This window comes from Mustela nigripes, chromosome 3, assembly GCF_022355385.1.
Source record: "Mustela nigripes isolate SB6536 chromosome 3, MUSNIG.SB6536, whole genome shotgun sequence".
Classification (NCBI taxonomy): domain Eukaryota; kingdom Metazoa; phylum Chordata; class Mammalia; order Carnivora; family Mustelidae; genus Mustela; species Mustela nigripes.
The window spans coordinates 102555608-102568736 of NC_081559.1; the positions used below are offsets into that span (position 1 = coordinate 102555608).

General features: G+C 35.6%; 1 protein-coding gene across 3 annotated transcripts in view; it reads left to right on the plus strand.

Annotated features, from left to right (window-relative positions):
- The window catches only part of PTPN4 (protein tyrosine phosphatase non-receptor type 4), a 216864-nt gene that overhangs the window by 26910 nt on the left and 176825 nt on the right, over nucleotides 1-13129 (plus strand). For all 3 annotated transcript variants that reach the window (XM_059394458.1, XM_059394460.1, XM_059394459.1), the window contains exon 2: nucleotides 9603-9757. In XM_059394458.1, the coding sequence (XP_059250441.1) occupies nucleotides 9620-9757 (138 nt within the window). In that variant the 5' untranslated portion in view covers nucleotides 9603-9619. The remainder of the gene's footprint in view (nucleotides 1-9602; nucleotides 9758-13129) is intronic.

The window sequence follows — 13129 nt, forward strand, 5'->3', positions numbered from 1 at the left end:
TCATTTTCTTTCTTCCTTTCTCTCTAAGATTTAATTTATTTATTTGACAGAGAGAGACAGCAAGAGAATGCATACAAGCAGGAGGAGTGGGAGGAGGAGAAGCAGGAGAAGCAGGCTTCCTGCCGAGCAGGGAGCCCGACCTGGGGCTCCATCCCAGGACCCTGGGATCGTGACCTGAGCTGAAGGCAGATGCTTAAGACTGAGCCACTTTATTTGAGAGAGAGAGAGTACAAGTGGGGGAGTGGCAGAGGGAGAGGAAGAAGCAGGCTCCCCACTGAGCAGAGAGCCCAGTGCCAGGCTTGATCCCACAACCCTAGGATCATGACCTGCGCTAAAGGCAGACATTTAACCAACTGAGCCACACAGGTGCTCTGTCATCTTTTATTTTCTTAATAACAGGTCTTAATGTTGTAATGTATAGAACAATCTCTGTATCCAATCCTGTGACATCTGAGGTTCAAAGTGAATAAAAATTTTAATTTGCATCATCAGCATTTGCCACTATTAGAAGAAATCAGTCATGTTAACATGATGAAGAACCTGACCCAAATATGCATTGTTAAATTAAATTTAATTTTGTTATATACCAGATTATGAATCAGAATGTGAAAATTCTCTACATATTTTGTCTCTTAAGTGGTTTGACTGTATGTTTTTAACAGTTTTATTGAAGTATAATAGTGTATAGTAAACTGTGTATATATTTAAAATAGTGTTTGATCAGTTTTGACATATTTATACATCCATAAAATACATCCATAAACCATCACCACACTCAGTATAATGAACATATTACTCCCAAAAGTTTCCTTTTGCCCCTAGTGTAATCTCTCTCACCATATTGCTGGACCTTAGGCAACTGCTGTTCTGCTGTCACCAAAGATTACTTTGTGATTTTTAAATTTTATATGGATGGAATTGTATAGTATGTATTCTCTCTCTCTCTTTTTTTTTCCCCCAAGATTTTTATTTATTTATTTCACAGAGATCACAAGTAGGCAGAGAAAGAGGAGGAAGCAGTCTCCCTGCTGAGCAGAGAGCCCAGTGTGGGACTTGATCCCAGGACCCCAGGATCATGACCTGAGGCAGAAGCTTTAACCCACTGAGCTACCCAGGCGCCCTATGTACTCTTGTTTTGATCTAGCTTCTTTGAGCAAGTATTTTGAGACCTGTCCATATTGTTGTGAATATCAATACTTCTATTTTATTATGTACTAGTATTCTACTTTATTAATATACCGCAGGTGAATAAACATGTACCACATGTGAATAAATCCATTTACCTATTAATAGACATTTATTTTGTTTCCAGTGGTTAGCTATAACAAATATAAGTCTTTATACGGACATTTGTATTTGTTACCTGGATAGCTCATAGAGTTGAAGTAGGTTCAAATTTGTAAGAAAGTGCCAAACTATTTTCCAGTGTTGTTGTAATACTTTAATTTCCTACCAGCAGTGAATGAGAGACCCACTTTTTCCTTGTCTTTGGCAGCAGTTGATGTTCTGTTGTTTATCGGTCTTGATGAGTATGTAGGAAAATTGTTTTATGGTTTTAATTTGCACATCCCTAATGTCTAATGATGAACATCTTTTTGTGTGGTTATTTGCAATCTGTATATCTTCTTTGATGAAATATCCCTTTAAGTCTTTTGTCTGTCTTTAAATGAGGTTGTTTTGTTTTCTTAATACTGAGTTCTGAGAGTTCTTTATATATTCTGGGTACAACTCCTTTATCTGATAATATGCTTCCACTCTCCGGCTAGTCTTTTCATTCTTTTAGCAGTGTCTTTTGAAAAGCAGATGTTTTAATTTTGATGAATTAGAAATTATCAATTTATTCTTTTAAGTGTCATGCTTATGATGGTGGTTTTTCTAAGAAATAATTTGCCCAATCTAAGGTCACCAAGGATTTCTCCTATTTCTTTAAGAAATTTTATTGTGTTAGATTCTGGAGAGATCTTTGATCCATTTTGTGTTAATTTTTGCATACAGTACAAGGTATGGATTGAAGGGCACTTTTTTTTTTTTTTTTTTGCATATTTTCAGCCATCTTTTGACATTACTAGCCTTTTTCTACTGAATTTTTGTAGGCATACCCCAGATACACTATGGGGTTCCATTCCAGACAACCACAATAAAGCAAGTATTGCAATAAAGCAAATCAAATGAATTTTTTGGTTTCCTAAATCATATTAGAATTATGTTTACACTATGCTGTGGTCTGTTAAGTGTGCAGTAATATTATTTCTAAGAAAAAAAAAACATATCTTGGGGTGCCTGGGTAACTTAGTTGGTTTAGTTACCAACTTAGTTGGTCTGCCTTCAGCTCAGGTTATGATCCCAGACTCCTGGGGTTGAGCCCCATGTCGGGCTCTCTGTTCATCAGGGAGTCTACTTCTCGGTCTTTCTCTCTGCCCCTCCCTCTGCTTGTACTCTCCTTCTCTCTAATAAATAATAACATTTTAAAAATACATAATTAAAAAATTCTTCAGTGCTAAAAAATTCTGTGAGTTACAATTACTGAGCTTTCAGTGAGTTGTAATTACTGCTCACAGATCATTACAACAACTATAGTAATAAAGAAAAATGTGAAATATTGAGAGAGTTAATGGAAATGTGACAGAAAGACATGAAGTGAGCAAATGCTGTTAGAAGAGTGGTACCGTAAACTTGCCGGATGCAGGATTGCCACAAACCTTCAATTTGTAAAAACTCAGTATCTGCCAAACACAATAAAATGATGTGTGCCTGTATATCTTTGTCAGAATTGAGTTGTCCGTATATGTGTGGGCCTTATTCTGGACTCTGTTTTGTTTCATTCCTCTGTTTGTTAAGATGATCTTGATGACAATGTAGTGTCTTAGTTTCTGTAGTTTATAATGAGTCTTAAAATCAGTAGATTTAGTCTCCCATTTTGTGTTTCTTTTTCAAAGTTGTTTTCAACTTTTTTTTTTTTAAAGATTTATTTATTTAGAGAGTATGTGTTTATGCGAGTAGGGGGAGGGGCAGAAGGAGAAAGAGAGGGAATCTCAAGCAGGCTCCTCACTGAGTGTGGATCCTGATCCTGGACTTGATCTCATGACCCTGAGATTATGACCTGAGTTGAAACTGAGAGTCAGACACTTATCCGACTAAGGCACCCAGGTGCCCCTCAACTATTTTCAATTCAAATCTTTTCAATTTCTATTCAAGTCTCTCATTTTCTTGTGAATTTTAGAATTGGTTTCTCAGGTTCTACAAGCAAGCCTGCTGTGATTTTTGTTGAGATTGCCTTGAATCTACAGATCATCTAACCTGTGAACACAGCGTATCTCTTTACATATTTTCTTTCTTCAATTTCTCTCAGTAATGTTTTGAAGTTTTCAGTTTCATTGCTATTGTAAATTATATTGTTTTTAAGTTATAATTTTTGTTGTGGAAGTTGTGCTAGTTTGTGGAAATACAATTAATTTTTACATTTTGATGTTACATTTTGCTTTGGTAATCCCACTTATTAGTTCTAGAAGCTTTTTTTGTAGATATCTTCAGATTCCCTATGTAGGAGGTTATGTCATCTGCAGATACTGGTAGTTTTCCTTCTTCTAACCGTAGTGACTTGTATTTCCTTTTTTTGCCAAATTGCTCTGGCTCACATCTCCAGTATAATTCTGAATAGCAGTGATGAGAGCTGATAGATATCCTTGTTTTTGCTTTTAAATTTTAAAAAATGTTTTATTTATTTGGGGGTGTGTGTGGAGATAATGTAGGAGCATGGGGAGGCGCAGAGGGAGAGAGAGAAGCAGACTGCCTGCCGAGTAGATAGCCTGATGTGGGGTTCAATCCCAGGACCCTGAAATGAGGACCTGAGCTGGAGGCAGCCGCTTAACTGACTGAGTCACCCCGGGACTGTGATATTCTTGTTTTGTTCCTGATTTTTACTCATAAAGCATTCATTTTTTAGTGTTCAGTATGATGTTAACTGTGTTTCCCATGTTGGCCTTTATCAGGTCAAGGAAGATTTATTTGTCCTTGCTTTGATTCTCTACCACCCATTTCATCTTTCTTACTACTTTCTAGCTACTGCTGAGCCATGTCATTTGTCTCTCTGTGACAGCCAAACCCTTTAATCTATATTTATGATGATTGAAAAATAAACTGTTTGCCATTTTGTCCTTTGAAGTTAAAGTCAGAAAGAATGTGCTTTCGTTGAACAGAAAACATTGTATTAACATTAAATAGAATTCTAAATAGAAAACAATTTTATCTGACAGTTTTAATTCACTAATCATTATGTGAATAGCCCAAGTGCTTTTTCTGTCTCTTAACTATATGTGTCCATATTTTTTTAGTTCGAGTATCACCATATATGTTCAGCTCTTTTAACTTAATATGTACAGATTTTTAATGCATATAGACATAAAAAGATTTATCATAATTTTAGGTCTTGAAATTGTGAGTTCGAGTCCCATGTTGACTGTAAAGATTACTTACATAAGTAAATAAACTTAAAAAAAAAAAAGGCACGATATTAGCATTCCCTGGACAGCAATTAGAAAGTTGTGTGAGATAACATAAACTAGACTATGGTGAGTAGTCATTAAGGAGAAAAGTAATAAAGAGTTTTGAAAAATGGATAGTCTGTGTTTGTTCATATAGTCTCCTTCAGTGACTTTTTGAAAGTTTTTATGTAGCATAGAGGATGATCAGAAGAGCCCACTAGAAACATTTGATATTTTGCTCAACGGGACTTTAAGGAGTTATGTTCTCTTAGCATCTCTAAAAGAACGTTTTGCTCTCATAAGTGAATTAAAAACGTTGGAAGTGCTCTAGAAAAGGTGTCTCTTCTGAGAAAGGCAGATACTTACCTGCAAGCCAAATGTCATATATTAAGGCTTTCGTAACCTTTCGGGAGTGTGTTTTCAAGATATAATGAAAATTCTGCCTAGACTTATTTGGCTTATTGTTATATTTCTTATCACTTATGGGCAGTTAGGTTGTCACTGGCATAATTGTGCCATTTGTAAAGTAGTATGTGTCTTAAAAGTAGGTACTTTTCAAGACTGGAAGATTCTCATATGGTATCTGGGGTGAGTTACATAGACATTTCATTGAAGCAAACAATAAAGAAATTTCATTGAAACCATTAATCTAAGTTCTAGTGCAAATGTCAAAAGTAGATGTGCCAGTAAATGGGGAAGACTGGTTTTGGCAGAATACATTGATATCTTTGATCTTGTCATTCCTGTACCATTCTTTGACATTGTGATACCTTTGTGATATCAACCAGTGTTCTTTTTTTGGTAGCTCCCCCTACTGTTAAAACTGATTTGCTGATTCTGCTGTTACTTATGAATTTCTAAGGTCTTTGCCCACTTTGTTTGTCTGGACCACTCACCCCAGGTGAAGGGAAGGCAGGATTGGGGAGAAGAGAAATACATATATCCATTACAGGCAAGAGTGGAACATGCACAAAGAGGTGATTGTGTGTGTTGATTCATATTTTCTTTTTAGCTTTACAATAAGTCTTTGTATGAGAGAAAATCCATTACATTTATAATGCTTTTAATCAGTAAGTGTATAGTCTTTTCTATTTGAAGATTCTTTTTGTTTTTTTAAGTAAGCTCCACGCCCAGTGTGGAATTCAGTGTGGGGCTTGAACTCACCACCCTGAGATCATGACCTGAGCTGAGATCAAGAGTCAGATGCTTAACCCAGGTGCCTCATTGTTTCATATTTTCTATCTTTGGTGAATAGTTGTTGATTGAGTAGTACTGTCGTGAAACATGTATTAGTTTTCTATTGATATATAATGAATTACCCAAATTTGGCGGTTTAAAACAACACATTGATTTTCCTCTAGTTTCATGGGTCAGGAGGATGGGCGCAGCTTGGTTGTATTTCACATAGTTGCAGTCTAGATGTTGACTGAACTTTGGGAGCCTGGGTTCTTTTCCAGGCTCATGTGATTGTTGATGAATACAATGAAATGTAGGGCTGAGGTCTTTAGTTTCTTGCTGGCTGTCCGCTCCTAGAGGCCCTTTCACTGTTGTCTCACAACATGGCAAACCATGTCTTTAAAGCCAGCAGTACAATTTCTTTTACTTCAGGAAGTTCCTGGTTTTTAAGGGCTTCCATCTAAGTCAGGCCCACCAAGGGTGCTCTTGATTTACTCAGTTGACTTGGGACTTTAATCACATCTGCAGAATCGTCACCCTTCTCCTAATTGTGGAAGGAAAAAAATCTCATCAAATTTCTTAAGTCTTTGCCACACTCATGTAGAGGGTATTGTACTGTTATCTGTTTGATTAATTAAGAATAAGAAAAAAGTTTTAAAATAACATTCACGTAGCTTTTTAAAAATTTTTTTAAGTTCAATTAGCCAACATATAGTACATTATAGTTTTTGATGTAGTGTTCAGTGATTCATTAGTTACATATAACACCCAGTGCTCATCACATCAGGTCTATTCCCTTCTTTGATGCTTTTCTTTATGTAGATCTGAATTTTGACCTCTATTATTTTACTTCCCTCTAAATAACTTTTAAAATATTGTGCAAGGCTGGTCTACTGGCAAGAAATCCCCCCCCTCCTTTTTTTTTTTTTTTTTGTCTGAGAAGCTATTTATTTCTCTTTCTTTTTTGAAGGATGATTTTGCAGGATATAGAATTCTACGTCTGTAAGATTTTTTTCCCTCAATATTTTAAATATTTCACCCTACTTTCAGTTTGCATGCTTAAGCAGTCAGATATATTCTTACATTTTCTCTTCAATAAGCAAGCTTTTTTTTCCCTCTGACTTTGAGGATTTTTAAATTTTAATTTTTAGTTTTAAAACTATTTGCTTAGGTATAGGCAGGGTTTTTTGTTTGTTTGTTTGTTTGAATATTTTTCCTTGTTAGTGTTCTCAGAGTTTTTTGTATCTGTGGTTTGATGTCTGACATTAATTTGGGGAATTCATTATTGTTCATGTAAGTTCATTATTCTTTCAAATATGTTTTCTTTTCTGCCCCTCTCTTCTCTTCATGTATCCATGTTACACCTGTTTTTGTCCCACAGAGTTCAGGTGTTGTTTTTTTTTGTTTTTTGTTTTTTTTTAGTCTTTGTTCCTTTTGCTTTCTGTTTTTTGTGTATTCTCTTGATATATCCTCTAGCTCAGAAATTCTTTCCTCTGTTGTGCCTAATACATGTCTGTCAGAAAGCATTCTTCATTATGTGTTAGTATTCTTTACCTGTAGCATTTCTTTTTGGTTCTTTCTTAAGATTTCCATTTCTGTGCTCACATTGCCCATCTGTTCTGCATGCTGTCTACAATATCCATTAGAGCCTTTAACATATTAGTTATAGTTTTAAATTGTCTGTATGATAATTCCAAAATCCCTTTCATGTCTAGTTCTGATGCTTGCTTTGTCCTTTCAAGTAGTGTTTTTTTTTTTTTTTTTTTGCCTTTTTGTATGCCTTCTAAATATTTCTTTTTTTCTTCTTCTTTTTTTTTTTAAATAAAGATTTTATTTTTAGTGCTGCCTGGGTGCCTCAGTTGTTAAGTGTCTGCCTTCGGCTGAGGTCATGATCCCAACATCTTGGGATTGAGTCCTATATCAGGCTCCCCCTCTCCAGCTCCCCTGTGCTTGTGTTCCCTCTCTTGCTATCTTTCTCTGTCATAAATAAAATCTTAAAAAAAAAAAAATTTTTTTTAAAGTAATCTCTACACCCAACGTGGAGCTCGAACTTACAACACTGAGATCAAGAGTCACATGCTCAACTGACAGCCAGCCAGGCACCCCTGTAAATTTTTCATGATAGGCAGGCATGATGTCGTGGTAAGAGGAACTGATGTAAATAGGCCTTTAATGGGTAGGGAGGAAAAACATTCTGTAATCCTCTGGTTAAGTCTCAGTATTTTAGTGAGCCTGTGCCTCTGGACTATGAATGTCACTGGGTTTCTCAGGTTTTTTTCTCCTTTCAAATGGGACAAAATGGCTAAAGTGGGCTGGAGTTGATTATTTCCATTCTCCCACTGGAAGGCTAGAGTGTGTGTGTGTGTGTGTGTGTTCATCCCCGGCAGAAAGCTTAAGGCTACTTTTCTCCATATTTACTGTGGCAGTCTAGTTGGATTCCTGGAAGTAAATTTCACCATATTGTGGGAGTCCTCCTATGACTGGGCCCCCTGGGCTTCTTAACTTTCAGAATTGACCACATCAAGCCTCCTGCAATTTGCCGGTTACAGTTCAGATTTTCTTACCCATGTATTGGCTCCTTGGTGGTTTCTGCTTGTGAGTCTCTACTTGAGATCCTTTGTATTTGCCTATCTCTTTTGTCTTGGGGGCAGTTGTTTGCCCTGTGTCTTCTCTTGTGAATCAAAGCAGCCTTGGTGATTTTCCAGTCTGTTCAACTTTTTACTTGTGAAAGTGGAATAGAGAGACTTGCAAACTCTTAACATGTGGCACCAGAAACCACCAATCCCTGTCTTTTAATTGGTGAATCTTACTTGGCTAGCCCCTCTTTGTTAACTGCTAAAGCTGTTTTCCTTATACAGATCTCATACTTGTATAACACTGACTTTTTTTTTTAGCTTTAATCTTTTTGATGTGAACAGTCTGTGATGTCAGCTGCAGTTACTGAATATCACTGATTTGAATTGGTGTTTCTTTGATTATTTTTTGCTTACTCATTGTTCAAATATCTTACTTATTTCTTAGCCATATTAAAAAATTCTGTATACTTGTGTTTCTAATACATCCTATTTCCTTTCTCTAATCGTCTTTAAAAGGGAAGTTTTGTGGATTTTAAACTTTGAATTCTTGAATGTCTGAAAATATCTTTAGCTTTATTCCCCACATGAATGCTGAATTTTTTGGTATATAATTCTGTGTTTCATATAATTTTCAAAACTTCAAAGCTACATCTTCATTGTCTCCTCCCCATCTTCATTGCCTTTTAACATCAAGTACTGCAGATATCAGTGTGTTATCTGTTCTTTTATAGGCAATGTCGTTTTTTTCCCTTTTAGGTTAAAAATTGAGAAGCAAAGATCTGTAGCCTTATGTTTTCTATTTTATTTTTGTTTTCTTGAGAATAATAAGAATAATCCTTTTAGAATTAGTTTAAATTTTAGTATAGTTAAAATCAAGAGTTTATTGTATTTTAAAAAATTGAACAAACTCCTATGCTTCCCCCCAGATCTTAATTTTAGTAAAGGTAAAGGTCCTTTAGAGGTAAATAGTCTTCCCTCCTGTTTCCATTCTATAGTGTTTTTAAATATTTGTATCAGTGAGTAATGTCCAACTTCCTAAGGTGGCATATTCTCCTACCCGATTTTTGGCTACTCCCAAATTTATATATTTTGAATTGGATTATGACTTCCTGAATAATTTGTGTATCGTCTTCTCAATGGAACTGTTCAAAATAAAGCTCTTCCAAGCATTTTGAATATGTAGTTCAAGTGATGAATTATATACAGTACCTTTTTTAATACATATGATTTTTATTAGTGTTTCAAAAGTTATAATTGCTTTTTACTTAAGTGTTAGTTGCAAATTTTATATAATAACCTTGATGTTTTACACTACTTCATATCTTCAGCTATTCTTTTATTTAGTGAATTTTTTTTTTTTCCGACTTAGTCCGAGTGTGGACAGTAATGACCTCACGTTTCCGATTGCCTGCTGGCAGAACCTACAATGTACGAGCATCAGAGTTGGCCCGAGACAGACAGCATACTGAGGTGGTTTGCAACATCCTTCTTCTGGATAACACTGTACAAGCTTTCAAAGTTAATGTAAGTATTTTAGTTCTTTTTTCTTCTAATAATTTCTGGTTATAGATCTGAGTTTAGATGGTATTTTAAAACTAAAACTTTAATTGTAGTACAGTTTGAAAGCCTTATTCAGTGAAGAAAGTCTGTTTAGTATGGCTTTGTAAGCTTCTAGTATAAGTTCTGATTTAAACTGGGTCTTTCAAGAAGTTGACAGACAACAGTGCATTCTGATTAGTGGAGCAGATCAATAGTATATGGGAGGTTTTTTATAAATGTGCTTGCAAGGTGTTCTCCTAAATAATTTATACATCTTGTTTATAATCTTCCTTGTATTTTCTGTGAATAAAACTTGCTAAACAAAGATAAATACAGTCCAGATCTTAACCTGAGTCTTCTCTGAAATATTTGCTTAACAAATATTTGTTCATCCTATTTGTATCTGTCTTCATTTGCTTAACATTGTGACTCAATCCCAGGGTTCTGGGATTGAGCCTTGCGTGGGGCTCTCTCTCCCATGTGGCATGCTAACAGTTGTTGGTTCATTTTCATTGCTGTATAGTGCTCTAGTGTATGAGTATACCACAGTTTATTTACTCATTTTTTTGGTCACCATTTTCTTGTCCAGTTTACTGTTGGTGTATATTTGGATTTTTTTCTGCTTTGGGCCCTTGTCAGTAACATTACTGCGAACATTCTTGTGTCTGTCTCATTATATACAAGAGTGTGTTCCTTTTTTTTTATTTAAAAAATTTCCAACCTGCAAAAGAGTTGGGAGAATAGAACAATAAATACCCACAGGGGCTCCTGGGTGGCTCGGTCTGCTGAGTGTCTGCCTTCACATGAGTCAGAAGTTCTGGGATCAAGCCCTGTGCCAGTCTTCCTGCTCAGTGGGGAACCTTCTTCTCCCTCTTCTTCCACTCAAATAAATAAATAAAATCTTTAAAAAAAAATGAATACCAACATCTTTTTAGCTAGACTATTCTGTTGTTAAAATTTTGCACATTTGCTTTATTTTCCTTTTTCTGTGTTTTCTTCTGAAAGTTTAGTACTTCTGCAGCTTAGGAATCTCATAAATTACCACAGAACTACTGTCACCCTCAAAAATCAAACATTATGGGACACCTGGGTGGCTCAGTCGTTGAATGTCTGCCTTTGGCTCGGGTCGTGGTCCCAGGGTCCTGTGATGGAGCCCCATATTGGGCTCTCAGTGGAAGGTCTGCTTCTCCCTCTTTCACACCCCCCTGTTTGTTTCCCCTCTCTCCCTGTGTCTCTCTGTGTCAAATAAATGAATAAAATATTTAAAAAAATCAAACATTATAAAAATAATAGTAGCTGGTATATAGTCCATGTTCAAACTGGATTCCTCATTTCTCATTTTTGTATCTCCAAAATAACACCTTCCATCTGTTTCCTGCTGTGTTACCTGGCTAGTGATATAAAATACTAATCTGCTGATATCTTGCCATTTATAGCAGCCTGGATGGATATGGGCTTATACCTAGTGAAATAAGTTAGAGAGAAAGAAATACTGTCTGATTTTACTCCTGAATGGAAGCTGAAAAAGCTGACCTCTTAGAAACAGGGAGTAAAATGTTTCCAGGGGTTGGGATGTAGGGGAAATGGAGATGTTGGTAATAAGTGGTACAAACTTCCAGTACAGCATAGTGACTGTAGTCAGTAGTACTCTACTGTATACTTGAAAATTGCTAAGGGAATAAATCTTAAATGTTTTCAGAACACACAGTAAAAGGTAGTATGTGAGGTGATGAAGGTACTAACTTTATCCTGGTAATTGTTTCACAGTGTGTGTGTTTGTGTATCAGATCATCTTGTCCTATCTTAAACTTAGACAGTGTCATATCTCAATTATATGTCCGTAAAGTTGGGGAAAATAAAATATTAATCTTATTTCCTTACCAGTTTCTTAAGCTTAAATTTTTCTGTATTACCATATAACATGGTTGTGAATTTATCTTTTTTTACTGAAACTTCAGGCCATTTCACACTGGAAAAGGGACTGCAGAGCAGTACGTTTAAGGATATTATCTAACTTACTCAACTAATGTGTTTTTCCAAATGTTAAGCTTTAATTTTTTTTGTATTCTGTCATGTTGATAGATAAGTGGTATAGGTTGCCAACAAGGGATAATATTCAATGAAGGAAGTTCTTCATAAAAAGTTTTTATTAATGGAAACTCATGTTTTAGGAATTGATACAAGAAAAGAAGTCCCAGGGTGCCAGGGTGGCTCAGTGGGTTAAAGGCTTTGCCTTCGGCTCAGGTCATGATCCCAGGGTTCTGGGATTGAGCCTTGCGTGGGGCTCTCTGCTCGGCAGGAGCCTGCTTCCTCCTCTCTCTCTGCCTGCCTCTCTGCCTACTTGTGATCTCTGTCAAATAAATAAATAAATAAAATCTTAAAAAAAAAAAAAAGAAAATGAGTCCCTTTTCCTGTTACTGATTCACTAAAATTCTTTTGGGAGGTTTTAAATAATAATTCTTAATATTAATGTTTATTTTACATTTTAACTTACAGTTTTATATTTGTTTCAAAATATTGCAGGTGGATTTACTGTGTTTCCCATCTAGCAAAATATTTTCTTTTGGGCACTTTGGTTAATAATGGAATGTTGTATTTTTCAATATAGTAAACAGTGTATTAATTGCTCTTTTAGAGAAACATATATTTACTATATTTATAGGTTTTTATTATATATATTTAAATATCAGCTCTAATATAATTGAGTGCATTACTACTAGAATGATAAATATTATATGGTACTGAAACTTTTCTACCATTACTTCAGGTTATCAACAGTTTAAGAGGAACAATGTGAGAAATTGACTCTTGGATATGTAGTATATTTATTCCTCTGTGTATTTGGACCCAAGTCATTCAGAATGTCCGAGTTGCTTTGTACTTTTGTGTAGATGCTGCATATTTTAATCTATGTGAATTGCTCTTTAGTTATGCTGTGTACATTAAGAGGGAAGTTCAAATCTCTGGTATTTGATCTCTGTGTCCATCAAGTACCATTAAGTCTCAGAAATAGACACTGTGGGCAGCTGCTAGTTTCACCAGCATCTCTCTATTCACTGGGAAGGAGAACTGCTCAGTTTCCTTTAGAGATTAACCAAGCAATAATTTGTAACATCTTAGCTTTTGGAGTCATTCCCTTCCCTGCAGGAATTCTGTACCACAAATGAAATGTTCATTGTTGCCAAAGTGTGTTTTTTTCCATCTGGTATTCATCTCATCAAAACCTTTTCTGTATTCCCCCCCATGATGTAATGAAGGAGTTGATATAACTTCATTAGTTCCTTTTTTCTTTCTCTTGCATATACAGGATTGAGATAAGCCTGTTAGCATTGCTTCAGTTTGAAGTTCCATTTTCAC